The following is a 23382-nucleotide window of genomic DNA, read 5'->3' as shown; positions in this document are numbered from 1 at the left end:
TTGGATCAATGAGCGAACGAGGATTACAGAGGGATTGAGGGGTTTACCACTGAAAGCTTCCTGAAGTCTGGGCTTGATTTTGGTCATTCCTGGAGGGAGCTAGTGTACATGCTCCCTGTCCACCTGGACAGGGGGGTCACTGAAGCCCTGGGATGCCATGTTGTTGTTGCTGTTCAGTGGCTAAGCCGTGTCCAACTCTTTGCAACCCCATGGACTGCAGCATACCAGGCTTCTCTGTCCTTCACTATCTCCCAGAGTTTGCTCAACCTCATGTTCATTGAGTGGGTGATGCCATCTAACCATCGCATCCTCTGTTGTCCCCTTCTCCTCCTGCTCTCAATCTCTCCCAGCATCAGGGTTTTTTTTCCCCAGTGAGTCGGCTTTCACATCAGGTGGCCAATGGAGCTTCAGCTTCAGCATCAGTCCTTCCAGTGAATATTCAGGGTTGATTTCCTCTAGGATTGACTGGTTTGATCTTCTTGCTGTCCAAGGGACTCTCAAGAGTCTTCTTTAGCACCACAATTCGAAATCATCAATTCTTCAGCACTCAGCATTCTTTATGGTCCACCTCTCACATCTGTACAAGACTACGGGAAGTCCAAAGGCTGAGTGGATCCTGCTGTTAAGGTGGTAAAAGCAGTCTCCATCCAGGTGCCTTTGGGCCTCACGTGTCCCTCTCCCTGGTCTGGCAGGACACGGAGAGGTTCCGGGCCCGCAGTCAGGAGCTGGAGCGGAAGCTGCTCTCAAAGGAGCAGGAGCTGGAACAGCTGGTCCAGAAGCAGAAGCGGGTAAGCCTTCCTCTGCATCCTCAGAGGACCCGACTCTACTCTATCCTCCCCTCTTACCCGCTTTCCCTGCCCTTCACTTAAGGACTTTATTTTTTCTAATCTGAGAAGAACAATTTAGTGGTACAAAAGAGAGCATTTGAAATCACAGGTGATCCCAAGATAAAACCTTTATACTCTCCCATGCCTGGTGTTTAACTTGGAAAAATTGCCGATGGTCAAGGTATCTGCAGACATGGGGGTATAATTATGCCTGGGAGCCACCAGAAAGCTGAAACGGTAGTTTGTTTCCTGCATCCTGTGTAAGAGAGGAGGGAGATGCTGAGACATGGGGACACAGTCACTAATTTGTGGGGAGGGGGCTGCAGACTGTGATGTCTTCCTGCCGGGATGGCTGGGGATGCCTCCAGTTGGAAGAGGCTCCTCAAAGGTCCATTTGTCTGTTCCATCTCTTCTCATGCACCCAGAAAATGCGCACCAGCCCCTTTGTGACTGCTCCCATCACCCCGCAGGATCGATGCAGACACCAGATGCTCCTTTGATGCACCTGAGTCCCCAGAGGCAGGCTAGGCAGTATCCCTGTGTCCATCCACCCTGTCTGGGAGAGCCTGGCCCAGGACCCCAGAGAGATGGACTCTCTAGGCAAGTGAAAAATGAATGACTTTGGAGCTCGCACACACTTGCATGTGTGAGTAACTGAGACCAAAGTCCCATGAAACATGCTCACTCTCCTTACATGTGACGAGTTCTGAGGTTTTCTATTCTATAGCATGTGTGTACTCAGGCCCGCCTGACTCTCTGTGACCCCATGGACTGTAGCCCGCCAGGCTCCTCTGTCCATGGGATTCTTCAGACAAAATTACTGCAGTGGATTGCCGTTCCCTTCTCCAGGGGATCTTCCTGACCCAGGGATGGAACCTGGGTGTCCTGCATTGCAGGCAGATTCTTTACCATCTGAGCCACCAGGGAAACCTAGGCAAGCCTCCTCTCCAAAGCGAGGGGCCCATAGGTAGAGAGGATCGTTGCCACTTGGCCTCTGTTTTGCTTTGTTTGGTGCTGGAAGGAATCCAGCCCTGGACAGACCCAGACGCACTGCTTCCATTTGAAAAGAGAGGGATATTTTTAGCAGCACATTAAAATACGCTTGAAGACACCCCATGCTAAGGCTGGAAGACAATTCCACTCCTGCGAATCCCCAACCCGTAGATTTTGGTTTTTCTCCTGCAGCGAGATGCTCTCAACGCGTGGAACTGCCAGCTGCCTCCTCATCCCCGCCCCCCGCACAGTCATACCTGGCTTCTCCTCCCGCTTTCTCCTCCTTACTGTTCCATATTAAGTTCTTTCCAAATAGATTTATCCCTTCAATGAGTGATTGCCACTCGACTTAATTACTGCATGCTTGCCTGATTACTCAGGGGCCTCTTGAGATTGGCATAGACGTCCTTGTTTTTGCTTCCTTTTTCTCTTACTGGCCACATTCATTCAACTAAATCCATTATGATCTGTGTGTCTTGCTTTGAGTCTTCCTCTGGTGAGAGGGTTAGAAGCTCTGTACAGACTAATCACCAGCCAGAAAAACCTTAAGGTGTTCAGTTGCTTTAGGGACATGAGAAAAGGTCCATGTTTGGTTGGACCGGTTTGAGCTGTTTCCTAAGGGTTTGCAGGGTTTGTGGCTGCAAACCCTGCAAACCCTTAGGAAATAGCAAACTTGTCTAGATGAAAGGACTCGGACTTGTTTAGCTGAGAGAGGAAAAGGGAATAAATAGACTGATATTCAGGATTCATGACCGGGGAAGGTGGCTGTGCAGTTTCCACCTCCATCAAGGACCAAGGGGAAGCAACTAGTGTGGAGGACACGAGGGGTTTCGTGAGAGCCTAAGACATTGATGAGACCCCTGGTGAGACGATGATCATCAGCACTGGGATAGAGGGACCGATGATGGCCTTTCTGAATGGTGCAGTCCCTCCCGGGACTATTTAAAAAAAAAATGTTGCTTTAAAAACTGGATTTCATTTTGGCTCTGCTGGGTCCTCGTTGCTGCACATGGGCCTTTCTCTAGTTGGGTGAGTCGGGGTCATTCTCTGTCGCGGTGGGAGGGCTTCTCTCTGTGGTGGTTTCTCTTGCAGAGCGCGGGCTCTAGGACACAGGTGCAGTAGTTGCAGCTCCTGGGCTCTAGGGCCTGGGCTCAGTATTGTAGCTTAGCTGTGCCTCAGCCTGTGGAATCTTCTCGGACCAGGGATCGAACCCACTTCTCCTGCATTGGCAGGTGGACTCTCAATGATTGGACCACCAGGGGAGTCCTGCCCAGACTGTTTAGTAGCCCCGTGGAGACAGGGGAGAGACAGGAGTGCTCTGGAAGCTCCTTCCTGCCCCTGGAAGTGTGTGTATGTGTGTGTGTGTGTGTGTGTGTGTGTGTGTGTGTGAATTGAGGGGCAGGACAAAGCTGACTGAGGCTGGAGGGTGGTGAGGGGCGATAGCAAGGGCTGCTGCCCGCCACATGGAGGAAGCCAGGTGGGGCCGGGAGAGGCAGCCTGACGGAGCTGGTCCCTCATCACTCCCCCTGCACACCCCCTTCCACCTTTCCAGCTGGAAGGCCAGTGCACTGCCCTGCACAATGACAAGCACAAGACCAAGGCTGAGAACACCAAGCTGAGACTCACCAACCAGGAGCTGGCACTGGAGCTGGAACGGACATCCCGGGAGCTCCAGGACGCCCAGCAGCAGCTGGAGAGCCTCCGGCAAGAGGCCCACAAGCTCCACCAGGAGAAGGAGATGTGAGTTTGACCCTTGCGCCGCCCGGATGCTGCCCTCCGCACTGGTCCCCTGCTCTGAGCCTATGAGCGACGCCACCCCACCCCCACCCCCACCCCAGACCCTTCTCCATGCTCATAACATGGGGACGGGGCTCCTCAGTCCCTCTTCTAACCTTCTTCTAGAATCCTGAGCTATGAAGCAGACTAGCTCTGTGTCAGGCATTACCTAGGAATGACAAGAAACATGCAGCCTTGTTCTCAGAAAATGTATTAAACGATCAGGATGACGTTATCCAACCATGTAGCAGGCAGTCTGGGGAAAGATGCTGAGTGAGGGGAGTGGCCAGACATTGACCCTAGAGGCCACGGCGGGCCGGGGAATCTTCCCAGGTCAGTGTGCCATACGTGTGCAGTGTGTCACAGGGCGTGTGACAGGGGCCTGGAAGTAGCATCCCAGCTCGGCCCATTTTTTTCCCACCAGCCTTCCTCTGTGTGGGCCCTATGGGGGCAGCCCCACGTCTCTGGGCATGGTTTGCTGATAAAGCCCTGCTGCTCTCTGACTGCTGGCAAAACCTTGGTCCGTTGCAGGAAGTGTGTGTGCTCAGTCATGTCTGACTCTTTGCAGCCCTTTGGACTGTAGCCCGCCAGGCTCAGTAGTTGTGATTCTGACTCTTTGCAGCCCTTTGGACTGTAGCCCGCCAGGCTCAGTAGTTGTGATGCATGGGCTTACTTGCCCCGCAGCATGTGAGATCCTCCTAGATCAGGGATTCTCCAGGCAAGAATACTGGAGTGGTTGCCATGCCCTCCTCCAGGGGATCTTCCTGATCCTGGGATCGAACCCACTCTCTTGCATCTCCTATATTGGCAGGCAGATTCTTTGCCACGCTGCCACCTAAGAAGCCAATAGCCTAAATCAAATTGTTCTGCTGTCTGGCTCCTGTGTAGTGTCTTGTATGATTTGGGACTGATCCAGAGTGAGAGGCAGGATGTGTGTTTAGATTTGGAGATTTTTACCCTAGGAAGATCTCTCCAGTTGAAAAAGTTGTCTTTCCTAGCTGCTCGCTTAAAGCGAAACCAGCCCTTCCATTCCAAGGCTTGGATGCTGGGTGGAGGAACGGTGTATTTCACTGGAAACAAGGAAAATCGGTTCCTCCCCATTGAGAGCAGGTCAACAAGGTGCTTAACTTTATAAACAGAATTAAGGATTCGGCCTCTTAAAATTCAATCAAGGCCTGAAAGCAACAAACATCCGAAAGCACAGGCGTGAGGCCTGCAGGTGGAAGTAAGCACCAGAGCTAAGCACCAGAGCTGGGGTAGCCAATCACGGCATGAGGATTAAAATCTGTCTGAAGCCTTATCTTCATCAAGCAAGCCAGAGACACAATCTCTGGAGGCCTGGAATTGAAAAAGAGGGAAGGAGGGGCTAGGAGGGGGAGATAAATGAGTGCAGAACCTTCATGGCTTGTTTTGAAGAAGCTTGCAGCGGCTTGTGCAGCCGGAGAGCCTGCTGGAGCCCAGGAGAGTGTGTCTTGTCCAGGGAGACAGGAGAGAAGGGTGGGGAGAGGCTTAGCGTGCCCTCCATAGAGCAGGAACCCTGATCAGCATTATGGACAGGACCTTTGTGCTGGAAGCCACCTCTCAATTTCACAAATGGAAAATGGAAGCTCAGAGAGGGGTAGTGAGCAACCTGCAGTCACACAGCTGCACAGTGCCAGAAAGCAAGGTCAGAGTCTCGTCCTCCCAACCTGTGCATCCCCAGAGATGTCTGACTGCCGGGTGATTCCCCAGAGCAGCAGGGAGCGGGGAGAGCTGGCCTCTAGATCATCAGGCCCCATCATGTGTCAACTGGATCTTAGGTTGGGAAAGTAAGTCTTCCTGTTCTCTGAAGATGCCCAAGGAAGCAGAACTAGATTTTAAAAAGAGACGAAGAAGGAACAGTCAGAGAAGAGATGAAGGTCAACTGAAAAGCAGCATCGCTGTCTATTTTGTTAATCATTTTGTATCTGGGGCAGGTGGTTTATGACAAGGCACAAAATTCAAAGTGGTTTGCACCCCCACCCCCTGACCCCGGACCTCCTGTGAGTAGGAGGCCGCCAGTTGTGGCTTCTTGTGAATCCTTCCAGGGCGTATGCGCACACACACAGGCACTTCCCGGCAGCACTAGTGGTAAAGAGCCCGCCTGCCAATGCAGGAAACGTAAGAGAGGCAGGCTCAGTCCCTGGGTGGGGAAGATCCCCTGGAGGAGGGCATGGTAACCCACTTCAGTAGTCTTGCCTGGAGAAGCCCATGGACAGAGGAGCCTGGCGGGCTACAGTCCATGGGGTCACAGTGAGCTCACACACACACACACACACACACACACACACGCAGGGGCAGTGCACTGCTCTACATCAGCCTGCCTTTTTCACTTGACAGATCCTTTGGAGAACTCTCCATATTTCTTTCTGATAAAAACCAGGCCGACAGCCCTTCCCTCCGGGCGGCGGTAAACCTCTCCCCGGCCGCATCCATGAAATGGCAAGCTCTGTGCTTTACCCTTCGCCTGTCAGCCAGTCATAAGTTGTCGAATGTTTAGGTCAGAAGGACGTTCGGGGCATTTTGTTAAATATCTAAGTATCTTTTTTCTTTTTTTGTAGAAATGCTTTTCTTTTTGTTAAGACCCCCAAAATCTATCTGAATATGTGTGTGTATGCGTGCATGTTTAGATAGGTGGATATCTGTATGTCTACTAGACAAACAGCTGCATGTGTGCACTGATACGTACCATGTACAGGTGTGTATAGGTGTGTGTGGTCACGGTGCTAGGGTCCCCTGGTGCTGTGTCAGCAGGGCCAGAGGAGGGCTGGAATGAGGTCCTCTTCATTGTGGAGGACTTGACCCCTCCATCAAATACTGTGGAGTTTCCCAGGTGGCTCAGTGGTAAAGAACTTACCTGCCATGCAGGAGACACAGGAGACACAGGTCCGATCCCTGGGTCGGTAAGATCTCCTAAAGGAGGGCACGGCAACCCACTCCAGTATTCTTGCCTGGAGAATTCCATGCACAGAGGAACCTGGCGGGCTGCAGTCCATGGGGTCGCACAGCGTCTGACACAGCAGCACACGCGCAGTCACACTTGCACAAACACTGTGAGACCCCAGCCCTCAGGTCTCCACTGAGTGACTATCCTCAGCGGGGAAAGCCATCTGTTCCCAGGAAGAAGCAGGACGTGGGGTGGGGGCTGGGGAGCCCCAAAGCCAGCAGGAGGCAACCTTGGCTCCAAGGGAACCAAGGAGCAAGCTGGCAGGTATGCTCATGTAGTGCTGGTAGGAGCAGAGTCCCAGGCTGGGGCTTAGGGACCCAGCGTGGATAATGGGAGAGACATTGTTTTCCCTCAAGTCGAAATTAAATATAATTGGTAATAAAATGTTGGGAGTTTGCAGCTCTGCAGGAGCCAGAGAAGTTCTGTTGCTTAATTAGGATTGTCTGAGGTGAACTTAGAATTTGAGACTGTTACTGTTGCAAATTGACTTTCTAATTATTCTATAAAGGGGAAAAACCCACAGATACTCGGAAGGAATCGGGAGATCGTGAGCTTGGCAGACGCGCCCTGCGGCCCCAGCAAGCTCAGTAGGGACATGGGTGGGGTGATCGGGGGACAGTCCTTGCCCAGCACAGTATCGGGCTCAAGGTGCTTCCTGCTCTAAAACTAGGCTGTGGCTTGAAAATGTGGAACCTTGGACCCTTTGCCGTAAGCCTGGGAAAGATTTAAAATCTCTGAACTGCAGGGCAGAGAGAGGGAAGGATGGAGGCAGACTTGCACAGTTAAGCAAGGTTTATTTTCCAGCATCACCCCATTCTCTATTTTTTCCCTTTCTGAGAGAGACTGAATTCCTCACCACCACTCCCTCCTCCCTTCCATCTCTCTTCCTCCCTCCTTCCCTGCCCTCCTGCCTCCCGCTCCTCCTTTTGCCCTCTCTCCTTTGTTCCCACTGCTGTTTGCTAACTGCCGCTTTGGAGCCAGACACTGCAGTGAGAACGCAAAGACAAACACAGCATACATAGCCCCACCTCGCAGCCTAAGTTGCCCTCCAGCCTCTCTCTTTCCTTCCCCCAAATCCTCTATTGACACGCTCACACTGTGATGTAAATGATGGATTATGATTGATACATTAAATCTCTGCTTTGTAGCTACAGATGGAAATTTTAGCCAAAGGAATGAATGTGCAAGTGTGGAAATTCCAGATCTTCAGGAACAGATTGGAGACTGTTGGGGGAAGGTGGAGATGGGACAGTGGTTCTTCAGTAGCTCCTGAAAATAAACTAAACCAGCGTGGTGGAAGTGGCGGAGGGGGTGGGGGGTGCGGGGGGGAAGCCCTCGCTCTGCTCTCACCCTCCCAGACTGGGCTGGAGAAGACTGTTGATTCTGATTCCCTGACCTCTGGGCAGGGCATGGCCACTGGGAGCCCGAGAAGACAGGACAGTCATCACGAAGCAGTATCCTTGGCCCCAGGGGTCTGGATTAGGACCCTGGCTCAGTCCTGGGCTGTCCTGGGAGAGTTAGTGAACCTGTCTTGTGATCCATGTTTGTAAAACGGGGATAAGTTCGCCTTCCAAATAGGTGCCTGAGACGACTCGCTGATTCCTGGTATAAGCCCCTGCACGAGGCCCTGCTCTGCAGCGGAGGACCAGCCCGGGTACCATCTCCAGGGTCTGACTTCATCACCGCCTCGCACCCTGGTAGTGCCCCACCTGGTGCGGTCACTCATCACTGCCCTCTTGTGCCCCCTCAGGGAAGTGTACCGCGTCACCGAGAGTCTGCAGCGGGAGAAGTCAGGGCTCCTGAAGCAGTTGGATTTCCTGAGGTGTGAGCTCATCCCAGAGCCCAGAAGGGCGCCCCCGCCTCCAGAGTCTCGCCTGTCTGCTGAGAGAGCACCCTCATTCCCTTGGTCCCCAACATCCTGTCGGGCAGCTGAACACCACCTCTCTGCTCTGTTTGGTCCATTTACACAGGTGCCCACCCCCCTCTCCAATTTGTACCCCTGCAGGCAGGCATTGCCCCATTCTTCTGTGTGCCTGGCATGGTACTTGCTCAGGTAGGAGAGAACTGAACTGATTGAGCATCACAAACAGGGCAGCAAGATAGGAGTTTTCTCAGCCTATCAAGCTTACTGTAAATTCAAAGCTCACTGGTTTGATTTGGTTTGGAATACTCTCAAAAAACTCCCCCAAATGACCAAACCCAACCAGGTGTGGGGAAAGATGGAATTTTCAATTTTGCCTCTGAGGTTTCTAAGTTACTTAACCTGCTGTCCACAAAACACCTCTTGGGAAATGGTGATGAAATTTGGGTTCTAATTTTTTAAATTGCAAGCAGGTTTGAATCAGCTACCTTATTAAGGTTTTTAGTTTAGTTTTGTTGTTTTATTAATTTGAAAGCGAGGTAAGATCTCTGTGTCTGGCATCTTTGATGCCACCAAATAGAAAAATTCTTCAAAGAGAATGAATCTCAGATTTCTTGACTTAAGATGTGATTCAAAAGCCCGGGAAGATGGAAGAGATTTTCTTAGGTGGCCAAGTTCTTACGGGTGTGAGAGGAAGTCTGGATTCTCAGGAAGGATTTAGTGAAGGCAGAGAACAAGATGCACAGGAACGCGCTTGGTTGGGCTTTTTCCCTTTTTGCTATTTGTACTTTGAAAAAAATACAAGGGCAGATACAGTGTGAGTGACCAGGGGAGGCTGGCAAGGCACTGCTCTGCCAACATCTGTGGGTCTTTTTAATGGAGCCGAGGGCTTCCCTGGTGGCTCAGTTGGGAAAGAATCTGCCTACAGTGCAGGAGACCCGGGTTCGATTCCAAGGTTGGGAAGATCCCCTGGAGAAGGAAATGGCAACCCACTCCAGTATTCTTGCCTGGAGAATCTCATGACCAGAGGAGCCTGGCAGGCTACAGTCCATGGGGTTGCAAGAATCGGACATGACTTAGTGACTAAACCACCACCAGTGTCTGTTCAGAGTCCCAGCCTGGAGCCTCTCTGTGCCTCACCTGGCCCCCCAACCAGCTGGCTCTAAGGCTATTCTGTCCCCTTGCCTCTGACCTGACTTAGACACAATCACCATCTGCCCTTAGCCACCATCCCTAAGGAAAGCAGTCCCCCCGCCCCGGCCCACCCCCTGGCCCCGGGCCTTCCACACACAGCTGTCCTCTGCACCCATCTGACCATCAAACCAGTGCTATGGATCTGTTGACCGCAGGCCCCATGTTTGAACAGATTCCCTTTTCCATCTGCAGGGAAAGGAACAAGCATCTCCGGGATGAACAGGACATACGTTTCCAGGTAAGTGGCCGGTGCCCCCTCTGCGTGGCAGGGGGAAGACAAGGACTGGGGTCCAGAGGCAGCCAGGCTGTGCTGGGACTGGTCCAAGAAGGTCCCATGGCTTGGGGGTCTGGCTATACCTTCATGTGGGCAGGATGGTGGCATAAGATTTTTCAAAAGTAGTAAAGGTTCAAGGTGACCTATAGGGTCACAGTGTGTTAATTTTCTGTGAAATGGCACACTTTTCTTTTGGCGTCACAAGACTGGAATACTCGGGAGGGTCCCTCACTTTTTGAACATAGAAACGATGAGTTGAAATGTCACCATCACTTTTAAACCAAAATGTTCTGTTTTTTTCTTCATTAAGATTTTGATGCCTTGATGAAAATTTTATATTTTAGACTGTCATAGAGAGAATTAAAATGTGTATTTCATCATTTACATAGTTGATTTTATATACAATTTTTTAATCCTATGGGGACCGCTGCTCCTCTAAACCTACATACTTTCCCAAATAACACAAAAATCCATTATTTACATGAAGATTTTCATTTGCGAATGCACTAAGCAGAATCTAGGCTTTCAGGGACTCCTATCCTCCTCCCCTTTAGACAGTAGCTGTTGGATGCTCTGAAGGGAAGAAAAAGGGGGACAGGATGGATCCATGTAACATTCTATCAGGATTATGCATCGTAAATTTCATGTGTGATCTTGGGTAAATTGTTAGCCTCCTTGGACGATGACCTCAGTGATCACAGGAGGAAAGGGAATTCTCCTTTTTTCCATTTTGTTGGGGTTTTTGTTTTTTTCTATTTAGTTGGAGGATATACTGTTGTGTTGGTTTCTGCTGTAAGCAATGCAAATCAGCCATAACTGCATGTATATTCCCTCCTCTAAAGCCTCCCTCCCATCCCCCCATCCCATTCCTCTAGGTGGTCACAGAGCGCCAGGCTGGGCTCCTTGGGCCATATAGCAGCATACACTAGCTATTTTGGACTTCCCTGGTGGCTCAGTGGTAAAGAACCCGCCTGACGATGCAGGAGGCGTGGGCTTGATCCCCGGGTTGGGAAGATCCCCTGGAGAAGGAAATGGCAACTGACTCCAGTATTCTTCCCTGGGAAATCTCATGGACAGAGGAGCCTGGCCAGCTACAGTCCATGGGGTCGCAAAGAGTCGGACGTGACAAAGTGACTAAATACCACCACCACCACTAGCTATTTTACACATAGTAGTGTATAGGGATTTTTTTTGTGTGTGTGAAAACCTCTTGGAAAAGGAGGTCTTGTGCTAGCCCCTCAGCTGTTAATTCCCTAAATGCAGGCAGCACCTGGCAGCTAGCTTGCCCCTCTATTTGGTCGAAGCTGGTTTGTAGCTGCAAACCCCTTAGGGACCTTGCACATAACTGTCTCTCTTCTATTCCCAGCTGGCAGCAACATGTCTCTGCTGCTCACCTATGTGTACTATCAGAGCAAGGCTTAAGCCTGCACATGTTTGTTCAATGGTGATAATGGTTACGATTGTTTTAGAAGTAACAATGATTTTATTTTAAAACTTCCTACCAAATGTCACCCTAATCCCTTGACCTTGCTTCCCTCCCCCTGCCAAACTCATTCTGTTTCGAGTAGGGAATGGAATTGAGAACCTTCCTGGGGAATAGAAAAAAGAGGATAAAATCAAGTTCATGCCGGATAATAGTTAAAGATTAATTTGGAATCACAGCCATACCTTCTGGGACCCTGGGAGCATGGCCACCCCTCCTTCTCTCATTAAAGATCACTCGGAACCATGGGACTGGCTGGTTAATGAGAGACTCTTCTGTGATCTGAGTCCCTCTCATCTGGAAGACATCTGTTAGGGAGCCCTGGGGAAGGGGGGTGCAAGCCCTCAACTCCACCAGGCTCTTCACTGAGGACACGAGAGAAATGATCTCACCTAGGCTGCTTCCACAAAAGATCTGAAATACTCTGTTCTAGCTTCGCAGCTGTGGGCAGGGCACTGGGCTAATTGATCCTCCTGTCTGGAAGGAAATCTATGACAAACTTAGATGGCATATTAAAAAGCAGAGACACCACTTTGCCGACAAAGGTCCATATAGTCAAAGCTATGGTTTTTCCAGGGCTTCCCTGGTGGCTCAGCTGGTAAAGAATCTGTCTGCAACGCAAGAGACCTGGGTTTGATCCCTGGGTTGGAAGAGAACGGCTACCCACTCCAGTATTCTGGCCTGGAGAATTCCGTGTAGAGGCCATGGGGTTGCAGAGAGGGACATGACTGAGTGGCTCTCACTTCACATGGTGTTTCCAGTAGTCATGTACCAATGTGAGAGCTGGCCCATAAGGAAGGCTGAGCACTGAAGAACTGATGCTTTCAAACTGTGGTGCTGGAGAGCAGTCTTGGGAGTCCCTTGGACAGCAAGGAGATCAAACCAGTCAATTCTAAAGAAAATCAACCCTGAAAATTCACTGGAAGGACTGATGCTGAAGCTGAAGCTCCACCTGATGTGAAGAGCTGACTCACTGAAAAGACCCTGATGCTGGGAAAGATTGAGGGCAGTAGGAGAAAGAGACGACAGAGGATGAGATGGTTGAATAGCATCACCAACTCAATGAGCATGAGTTTGAGCAAACTTCAGGCAGCAGTGAAGGACAGGGAGCCCTAGTGTGCTGCAGTCCATGGGGTCACAAAGAGACACAGCTGAGCAACTGAACAACAGCAGCATCTGGGCCTTTGAAAATTAAGAGGGTCTGAAGCTCCACTGAAGAGTGTGTGTGACTAAAAGATGCACAAAGTATTTTCTGTGCATCCTACATTTAGCTCTTCATGACCCAGATAACCACGATGGTGTGATCACTCACCTAGAGCCAGACATCCTGGAATGCGAAGTCAAGTGGGCCTTAGGAAGCATCACTATGAACAAAGCTAGTGGAGGTCATGGAATTCCAGTTGAGCTCTTTCAAATCCTAAAAGATGATGCTGTGAAAGTGCTGCACTCAATATGCCAGCAAATTTGGAAAACTCAGCAGTGGCCACAGGACTGAAAAAGGTGAGTTTTCATTTCAATCCCAAAGAAAGGCAATGCCAAAGAATGTTCAAACTACTGCACAATTGTACTCATCTCACACGCTAGTAAAGTTATGCTCAAAATTCTCCAAGCCAGGCTTCAACAGTATGTGAACCATGAAATTCCAGATGTTCAAGCTGGATTTAGAAAAGGCAGAGGAACCAGAGATCAAATTTCCAATATCCATTGGATCATCAAAAAAGCAAGAGAGTTCCAGAAAAATATCTACTTCTACTTTATTGACTATGCCAAGGACTTTGACTGTGTGGATCACAACAAACTATGGAAAATTCTAAAAGAGATGGGAATACCAGACCACCTGACCTGCCTCCTGAGAAATTTGTATGCAGGTCAAGAAGCAACAGTTAGAACCAGACATGGAACAACAGACTGTTTCCATGGGAAAAGGAGTACGTCAAAGCTGTATATTGTCACCCTGCTTAATTAACTTAAATGCAGAGTATATCATGCAAAATGCTGGGCTGGATGAAGCACAAGCTGGAATCAAGATTGCCGGGAGAAATATCAATAATCTCAGATACGCAGATTACACTAACCTTATGGCAGAAAACGAAGAAGAACTAAAGAGCCTCTTGATGAAAGTGAAAGAGGAGAGTGAAAAAGTTGGCTTAAAACTCAACATTCAAAAAACAAAGATCATGGCATCGGTCCCATCACTTCATGGCAAATAGATGGGGAAACAATGGAAACACTGAGACTTTTTTGAGAGGGGGCTCCAAAAATCACTGCAGGTGGTGACTGCAGCCATGAAATTAAAAGACACTTGCTCCTTGGAAGAAAAGCTATGACCAACCTAGACAGCATATTAAAAAGCAGAGATATTACTTTGCCAACAAAGGTCCATCTAGTCAAAGCTATGGTTTTTTCCAGTAGTCATGTGTGGATTTGATAGTTGGACCGCAAAGGAAGCTGAGCACTGAAAAACTGATGCTTTTGAACTGTGGTGTTGCAGAAGACTCTTGAGAGTCCCTTGGACTGCAAGGAGATCCAAGCAGTCCATCCTAAAGGAAATTAGTCCTGGATATTCATTGGAAGGACTGATGCTGAAGCTGAAAATCCAATACTTTGGCCACCTGATGCGAAGAACTGACCCATTGGTAAAGACCCTGATGCTGGGAAAGATAGAAGGCAAGAGGAGAAGGGGACAATAGAGGATGAAGTGGTTGGATGGCTCCAGGAGTTGGTGATGGACAGGGAAGCCTGGCATGCTGCAGTCCATGGGGTTGCAAACAGTTGGATATGACTGAGCAACTGAACTGAACTGAACTGAACTGATTTATCCTCTTGCAAATGATCACTACTCCTGTGAAGGGTAACCTCCCAGACCCTGGGGCTCTAAACTGGTTCCTTCGATTAGATTATTAGACAGGAGGTGAAGGAATTCTGCTAAGAGATGACAGTGAAAGGAAAGTGGGTAAAAGCTAGCAAGGAGCCCAGGCCATCACTTTCTTGCTTTAGGGTTTTATTTCAAGCCTGATCTATGACGTGGAGAAATTGAGCCCTTTTCTGCTCAAACACTGGGACGAATCAGTGGGTGAGAATCTGAGAGCATTCTGTGTTTCTCCAGAAAGACAAGGTGGCCAGGGCAAACACAGCTGCTTCCAAGGCAAGCCGGAAGCAGAGATCTGGCTCTGTGATCGGCAAATACGTGGACGGCACAGGGATGCTCAGAAGGTAAGCCATCCCACTGTGTTTACCTGTTATCTGTTCCTTGGCCTTGCAGGGTTGGGAGTAGGCTCTGAGCATGTGCTGATTGCAGTTGGCCCTGGCGGGAAGCCTGGGGTCAGCCACATGCACGCATGTTGAATCTTGAAGGACATGTGCCTTCTTGCTCTGATGTCAAGGTGCAGGGTGAGTCCCAGGACAGGTCCTGGGCTGCCCCAGCCTGCAGTGTTCCTGCAGGGGGCGCTGAAGAGTGGCTGCAAATCAGCCCAGAGACAGACAGGGTGGGAGAATGAGGGGTCAGCAACGGGAAGGGCAGGAATGCCAGGCAGGGCTCTGCGGTCTGTCAGGCGGAAGGATGCTCCTGTCTTCCAGGCACCGGACTGTGTGTGTGAAGGGTAATTATAGTGGAGTATGGAACCTCCGTGGGCTTCCCTGATGTTTCAGATGGTAAAGAATCTGCCTTCAATGCAGGAGGCCTAGGTTTGATCCCTGGGTCAGGAAGATTGCCTGGAGAAGTGAATCCCTACCCAGCCCAGTATTACTGCCTAGACTCCATGGACAGAGGAGCCTGCCAGGCTATAGTTCACGAGGTCACAAAGAGTCAGATAAGACTGAGCTACTAACACTTCACTTACTTCACTTACTTCTCCAACCGTTAATTCCTGTGTAGATGCGCATGGTGTTTGTAATTCAGACTCCTTTCAATAATTCATAGTTAATTAACTCAGAGATAAGGTGCTTGGTTGCTTTTGGACAGCACTTGAGTCCCCAGAGGAGTGGCCCATTGCTCCTGGAGAGAGGCAAGCTAGTCTCCCACCCTCTTTTCTATGAGTCATGTACTCCATGCCCATGATGGCCACAGAGAGGCAGAGACAGTCAGATCCCCAGGTGCCAAGCTCAGGAGTGATTGTGTGAAATCGCTCATCTGGGAGGGCTGAGGACAGCAAGCATGACATAAAAAGATATGCAAAGTGGAGGTGACCTGGGGATGTCAGTCCACTGATCTGTCAAAATCTTGAACTCGATCATCATCAATTCCTTTTCTAAATAGCTGAACTATGAGATGCAATGTGGGAGCCAAATTCCTGCAGTAATTGTTCTCTTGGTTCCCCCGGAACCAAATATATGCTCTCAACAAGCACTGCCTGATTGCCTACTGCATACGAGACAGTCTTTGAGTTCTAGGCAGCCTCCAAAGATCGATTAGGCATGAGTCCTGCCCTTAATATCTGTTATTGAGTACCTGCTGTGTGCAGGACACAAGGCTGTGTGCTGGGGTACAGGGGTCAACAAAATAGACCCCATTTCTGCTTTCAAGGAACCTGCAGTTGAGCGGAGGAAACAGACATTAACTGACGAATAATCAATATCAAGAACTCTGAATTCCCATAGACTTTGGCAGAGGTGCCTGTTCTCCGCTGCTCACACATAGCGTTTGATGGCAAAACCAGAGAGGAACCTAGTCGTGCTATACTGATGGTGCTCCAGAGTGTAACAGTGCTTGAAAATTCCCCAGGGAGAAGCTTTTGCCAAGAAACAATTCGTTTTAGGGTCATTTCATTTTAGGATCATTTCAGTGGCGATTTCTTTCCTGGTTGCAGGGACTTTAAAAAGCCATGCTCTGCCTGTGTGTGTGTGAGAGAGAAAGAGAGAGAGTATGTATGTGTGAGTGGGAGTATGTGTGAGTGGGTGACTGTGTGTGGGTGAGTGTGTGTGTGATTGAGTGTGTGGGTGGGTGTGTGTGAGTGGGTGTGAGTGGGTATGTGTGTGAGTGAGTGTGTGGGTGTGTGTGTGTGAGTGGGTGTGAGCAGGTGAATGTGGGTGTGAGTGAGTGTGTGGGTGGATGAATACATGTGTGTGCATGCATGTTGCTCATATATGCTCACACGTGTACATGTGTGTGCAGGCAGAGACAAAGCAGATGGGAACACTAATTGTGTGCTGAAGTGGGTAAGCACTTAGTAGGCTCATTAGAATGTAGGAGAAATTTGTTGAAAAGATGACAGTCAGTTTCTGTGAAAAACTAATTTTATCAGTAAATCTAAGCATCCCTGAATTCCTACAAATCCTTTATTTTATACCAGGGGACCAAACTAAGTCAGCACTTTTGTGAGCAAGTGCTGCATCCCCGTTTCTCTTTCAGAATCGTCCAACTTCAGAACAGTGATACATACATGCTTTTTTCTTTTTCTTTCTGCTGTTGGTCCTTAGGAGCCAGAAATGCTAGAAGCCGGGGAGCAAAGTGAAGGGGCTTCTCCGCTCGGCATATTCTGTGTCCTTCGGCCCTGTCGCCTCACCACTGCTTCCTGCTCCCTTTTCTCTTCTAATCCTCGTACGTGTGTTTCGATTTTGGACTCAAGTCCCTTCCCATAAAACCATCCTCAGGTTGACTTGTTCACAGTGGCCCCAGGAGGCCTTTGCTCTCAAGCCTCGAGGACACAGCCCGCGCACTGACCCCACGTCCAGCGCCTAAATCTTCCACCTCCTGCTTTTCCTGCTTCTGGATGCTCAGACCATCTGAGGCCGCTCACTCCAGACTCTCAGGAGAAAGGGAGAAGAAGCGGGTGGAAGGCCCTGCCTGGCTTCCTCACCAGCCCCGGTGGATGCCTGCTGTGCTGGGGCCCCTCCCCAGAGCAGGGACCCCCTCGCCTGCCTCCCTGAAGGCTGCTTCCCTAACGGGTCGGGTTTGTGCACCAGCTTATCAGGGAGGTGGGCAGGGCAGCCGGGCAGCGAAACCGGCCTGGAGAGCTGGCGTCTGGCTTGGGGACATGCGGCTGAGAAGGGCTGGTGTCTGATCTGGGCGAAGGCTGCCAACTGTTGACCCAGGAGGTTTTGTTTCCGCATCTGTTACGCTCGTTCTTCACAGCTTCCCTTTTCCTTCGCAGCACCTGCCACAAACTGGACCAGGTAGTGAGTGTGCCGCGGCTCTAGACTCCTGAGCCAAGTGCTCCTTGAGAGCAAGGACCGCGTCATTAGCTTAATGCTTGGAGCCACCATCACCTTCACCCTTACCATCTTCATCTCTTTTATCATCACCTTCACTGCCTTCATCACCTTCACCTTCACCATCATCTTCATCGCGCCTTCATTGTAAAGACATTCAGTGAACGAGCTAGAGAATGCGGGCTCTGCTTTTCCTGTTCCTAGCTCCTCTCTGCCCCCAAAGCACGTGCTTCCTCAACGGTCTGTCACAGAAGCCGTCGGGCAGCCCCTAGCCTCCACTCAGATACATGTTATGATATTGTTTCCACTCTTTGCCCCCCCCCACCCCCAAAACAGCCAGTCAGAGGAGGAGGAGGATGTATTTGGCATCCAGAGGCGGAGAAGCTCCCTGGGCCTGAGTGGGTGCCCCCTTACAGAAGAGGAGCCAGGGCCCGGAGGACCACTTACCCGGCCGCTTCGTAGGATCATCTCCATCGAAGAGGACCCGCTGCCCCAGCTGCTGGGGGGCGGCTTTCAGCAGCCACTGAGCAAATGCTTGGAAGAAGAGGAGGCCCCCAGCCAGGGGGTGGATAGACAAAGCGGACCTGCCCGACCACTGGAACTCACACCCACGTCTCCCCGAGGGCAGCCCGTCGGAAAAGAAGCCCTGTCTGAGGTACGGGTGTTCCCACGCTGGCTGGTAGGTCATCCTGTGCCTTGTCCCTCCATCGTAGCCCAAGAGCCCAGGGCAGCTCGAGGGTCAGACGCAGCCAGCCTGACCACGTGCCGAGTTTGTGTCCATTGGGTACCACCATCCCCCTCCATCATGAGAATCATGGCGAAGACTTGGGGGCCTGGGGATGCTCTCCTGGCAACTTCTATTGCTGGCCCCACTCCCTACCCGAAGTGCTCTTTTCTGAGTCAGATTTAAAAGCCTTCATGGAGTGGGATGGAACCTCTGCTGGGCTGTGAACATCAGACAGCATGCACTTTAAACATGGTCCCTCTTCTGGTCCATTCTGCGACCACTCCCTGCAGGCGCATCCCTGCTGGGGAGGTCTGCGCCCCACCCCTCTCCTCTCAGCTCCTAATGAGCTCACCTCCTGCTCCTCCCGCCAGTGTGACCCTCCACCACCCGGCTCCCACGGCTGTGCCCCCTGCCAGCTCTCCCTGCTGAGTTCTTGGGAGAAGGAGGCACATAGACCGTCCTCTTCTGGATCACTAAGGAAACCCCTCACCCTGTTTGTGACTGGGATCAGCTCCTCAGCCCTGCGCCCACCACTGGACCCTCTAGAACAGCTCTCGTGCCTCATGGCAACCTTCAGAGCAGAACGGTCCAGCGGTGCATTGGCCTATGTGCCAGCCAGCCCTCTCCCGGCCCTGCACAGGGACTTCTTGGCTTTGGTTATCATTCTTGGGCCTGGATTAACACTCATGCCTACAAACCCCTGCTTGTAAGGACCCTGGGCCATGGGACCCAGAGAGATTGGTGGGCGGAGCCCTCCCTCCTACACACCCTTCCACATCCCCCAAAGTGCAGCACAGGCCACACTGGCTGGCAGTGGGCACAAAACGGGGCTTTAAATACACCATGATGGTGGTGAAAGAAGTGTTACGAGGTCCACAGGAGACAGGGTGGAGGAAGAGATGAAGCTTCCTGTCCGTGGTGGCATGTGATCCTTGCAGTTGTCCAGCAAGGGGCATCAGAGACCCGATGCCCCCTTGGGAGTGTGGGGAAGTAGAGGAGAGAGCGCGAGGCTGCAGCCCCCACCCCCTGCAGTGACAGGAGCCCAGCCCCTCACCCGCCACTCTGCCTTCCCCGCCACCACCCCCAGCCCGCGGGCTGCACACGTGCGCTGCCTTTTAGCTGGGGCAGAAGCTGCTACCAGGAGGAAATATATCCGCTGGAAGTCACACAGCAGCCTCAGCAGAGGGTCCCCTCCAAGGCTGCTGAGCGCTTGGTTGGAACCAGCTTTCTGGAAAGTAGTTTGAGAATGGGAATCGAGAACTTTAAATGGCCCCATCTGTAACCAGCATTTCTACCTCTAGCAACCATTCCTGAGGAAATAATTAAAGTCAGACAGAAATTTCATTGAAGAATATAAGTGGATAAGAGCAAACAATGGAAAAAAACAACACTAGGGACTCAAATTAGACTATAGTTATTTAATAGAATGTGATGGTGCACTGAAGAATTGCATTTTCAAAAAAGCTTTAGTGACTCAGAAAACTGTTCATAATCTAATAATATATGATCCTTGGATTGGGAAGATCCCCTGGAAAAGGAAATGGCAACCCACTCTGGTATTCTTGCCTGGATAATCCCACGGTCGGAGGAGCCTGGTGGGGTATAGTCGACTCATGGGGTCACAAAGAGTTGGACACAACTGAACATGCATGTAATAATACAGGAAAAATATAAAATTATATATAAATTTAAATTTATACATAGTAGTATAAATAAATTATATATGATAAGTCCAACCTCTCTCAAGAAAAACATATTGATTCATCAAATGTGAAAAGGGAATGTAGAAAAATGCCTGGAAGAAATGCATCAATTTAGGAATAGTGGTCATTTCAGGGTGGTGGGATAAATGATGAATAATTATTATTTTTCTCTCAACTAAGTTTCCTGGTTTTAAAACTTAGTTTGTAATATGTTTATTTTTTAAAAGCTTTTTAAAAAAGAGTGGCATTGAGAATGAGAACAGATTCCCTGACTTGCTAGTGGGAGATCCTTCCTCAAGCCCCCTCCCCACAATTTGGTAGTCTCACTATCGTGGGTGGGTGGATTGTTCCCCAGGTTAAGGGCTGATAGTGGACCCTGGGAGGATTCGCCACTCATGTGAGGTGGATCCTGCTGAGCCATCCTGTGAGGTAGCCTCAGCTGAGCCATCACCATGTTGGTGGTATCCTGTCTGCAAAATAAGTGCTCTGCTAGGGTGGGGGCGGGGCTGGGGAGAGCGCAGAGCAAGGTCAGCCCCCCCACTCCGCAGCCTGGACCATCTCCTTCCAGCCTGGGTTTCATGTTCCTTGTTGTCCCGGGCCTGGGACGCACCTATGGCTGCACTGAGCTTTAGTCTCAAGCAAATGCCACATGGAGACACCAGGCTGGCAGAGAGTGGTGCTTGGGTAGGAATAAAGAATATGGGAGACAGTGTTTCTGAGCGTGGTTTCTTTTCTCTTTTTTAAAGATGAGTTCAAATTCCTATAATTGACCTTGAATTCCCTCCTAAGTATGGCATGGAATTGATTTCTCCCCAAAAGGCTGTTAATGGCTTTTCTCTGAAACTGCTAATACCGGCTGCGGCTGCATTACAGTATTTGTCCATGAGAAGAGCTAATCCCCCCAGATCCACTTCTAAATGGATTCTAAAGAGCCTGCTCACTCGGCCAGCAGTGCCGGGCAGAGCCTGAGAGCAGGGTTTGGGCAAGCGGGTGGCTCTCTGGACTTCATGACCCTTGGCTTCCCACCCCATCCCCCTTGTCCTGGAGCCAGTCCATTTCCTACTGGCTGGAGCATCGCAGAGTAACACGCTGGCCAGCTCCAGGTCCCTGCCCCTGCTGGGCAGAAAGGGGGCAGTGTGACCGTGTTTTGTAAAGTTGTGCCCACAGCCTGGCATCTCAGGATTTGCCACACTGCTGATGGAGATTGTCTTCCCACAATTGAATAAAAACTATAAGGCCATAAATTCACCTCAGTTCAGTTAGTTCAGTTGCTCAGTCATGTCTGACTCTCTGTGACCCATGGACTGCAGGACGCCAGGCCTCCCTGTCCATCGCCAACTCCTGGAGTTTATTCAAACTCATGTGCATCGAGTCAGTGATGCCATCCAACCATCTCATCCTCTGTTGTCCCTTTCTCCTCCTGCCCTCAATCTTTCCCAGCATCAGGGTCTTTTCAAATGAGTCCTTCCAAAGAACACCTAGGACTATCTCTTTAGGATGAACTGGTTGGATCTCCTTGCAGTCCAAGGGACTCTCAAGAGTCTTCTCCAACATCACAGTTCAAAAAGCATCAATTCTTTGGTGCTCAGCTTTCTTTATAGTCCAACTCTCACATCCATACATGACTACTGGAAAAACCATAGCTTCGATTAGACGGACCTTTGCTGGCCATAAATTAAACTATATTAATTTAGCAGAATGTTATAGCACTGTTAAAAATCATACTTTCAGGACTTCCCTGGTGGCTCAGTAAGGAAGAATCCACCTGCCAGTGCAGGAAACATGGGTTTGATCCCTGGTCCAGAAAGATGCCAAATGCCATGGGATAACTAAGCCCATGGGCCACAACTAGAGCCTGTGCTCCAGAGCCCAGGAGCTGCGGCTGCTGAGGCCATGCACTGCTATCACCAAAGCTGTGCTCCCTGGAGCCCATGCTCTGCATCAGAAGCCACTGCAGTGAGAAGCCCATGCAACACAAGTACAGAGTGACCCCCACGTGCCACAACTAGAGGAAAGCCTCGCAGCAATGAAGACCCAGCTCAGCCAAGACAAAAATTAATTAATCTAAAATAATTTTTAAAAATCACACTTTCAAAAAACTTTGGTGATTCAGAAAACTATTCATAATTTAATATATATTAAAAATAGAAAATTACATGTAAATTTAAGTTTATGTATAATAATATAAGCAAATTACATATAATATCTCAACTCACTCTCAAAAATCACCTATTGCTTCATCTATATAGAAAAAAAAATAACTGAAAGAAATGCATCAAAATAGAAACAGTGGTCATTTCAGGGTGGTGAAATGATGAATAATTATTTTCCTCTCTACTAAGTTTCCTAATTTTTAAAATGAGTATTTATCACTTTTAATTTTTAAAGCATTTTTTTTTAAATGAGCGTGGGTTTCTTTTTTCTTCTTTTATTTCGAGGGCAGATGGGGCCCCTAGATGAAGCTGGTGAGATGGGATGGCAGGGTAGTGTGCAGGAAGGTAGGCTCATCCTCCATCTGGTCTAGGCTTCCAGTGATGGGGCAGAAATAAGAGGCCTGACCCCCATCTGGGATGATTCTGCCCCCAAGATATACCTAAGCTTTCTTTTTCTATCTCCCCATCTCCCTGCCAACACCCCACCTTGTCCTTCCTAATCACTCCCCACAGAAAACCTCCCCCTCCTCCTTAAGGCCCAGCCCTGGGCCTTGGGGTGCCCAGCCCTGCACCCCCAAGACCCTTGACTCCCTGACCGTGCTCCCTGGACACTGGAACATCATGCTGTGACTGTTCACATGGCCTCCTTCTCTCCGCCACAAACCCAGCCCGGCACAGCGTCTGCGGCCCAGCACATGGGCATCAGTGGTGCTGGAAGGCATGTCTCTCTTCCCACATCTGGTGCTGGAAGGAGCCCCACTGCCCTGAACCCCAGGCTTTCTGCATGCGAGGCCAAGCAGCCTCCCTTGCTGGTTGCTGGTGTCTCTCTGGATGCTGCAGGGATGGGTGAGGGGTGGGGGTGGTAGGCGTGGGGACTGGTGACCCTGCCAGTGGTTGACCCAACTATCTGCCTTCTGCAGGAGGAAGGCTTCCCATCCACCCCAGACCGGCTCTTCAAGATCGTGTTCGTGGGCAACTCCTCCGTGGGGAAGACATCCTTCCTGGGCCGGTTCTGTGATGGCAGGTTCTCCCCAGGCTCAGCGGCCACTGTGGGTGAGTTTTCCACCTGAGGCTGGACCCTGGCCCACATCTGGAAAGGGGTGGCTGTGAGAAGGGGGCCCCGGGAGGGACTTGGAGCCCTGTGGGAAGGGCCAAGGCCTGGGCTGGTAGGTGAGGACCATGTCTGCCCAGTGCTCCATGAGGGTGCAACCATAAATGCTTCCTACGCCCGACCTGAAGGGGACTTAAACTTAGCAAAGACGGACTGCTGGCCCTGTGT

General features: G+C 50.3%; 1 protein-coding gene across 1 annotated transcript in view; it reads left to right on the top strand.

The window, feature by feature from the left end:
* CRACR2A (calcium release activated channel regulator 2A) overlaps positions 1–23382 on the top strand; it is a 119166-nt gene that overhangs the window by 66883 nt on the left and 28901 nt on the right. Inside the window, exons 7-13 of the mRNA XM_040233744.1 lie at positions 693–788; positions 3373–3560; positions 8312–8383; positions 9809–9854; positions 14480–14586; positions 17857–18175; positions 23024–23156. Of these exons, the coding sequence (XP_040089678.1) occupies positions 693–788; positions 3373–3560; positions 8312–8383; positions 9809–9854; positions 14480–14586; positions 17857–18175; positions 23024–23156 (961 nt within the window). The remainder of the gene's footprint in view (positions 1–692; positions 789–3372; positions 3561–8311; positions 8384–9808; positions 9855–14479; positions 14587–17856; positions 18176–23023; positions 23157–23382) is intronic.

This window comes from Oryx dammah, unplaced genomic scaffold (assembly GCF_014754425.2).
Source record: "Oryx dammah isolate SB20612 unplaced genomic scaffold, SCBI_Odam_1.1 HiC_scaffold_29, whole genome shotgun sequence".
Classification (NCBI taxonomy): Eukaryota; Metazoa; Chordata; class Mammalia; order Artiodactyla; family Bovidae; genus Oryx; species Oryx dammah.
Note: the sequence above shows the minus strand (reverse complement) of the source record. Positions and strands in the feature narration are given on the sequence as shown.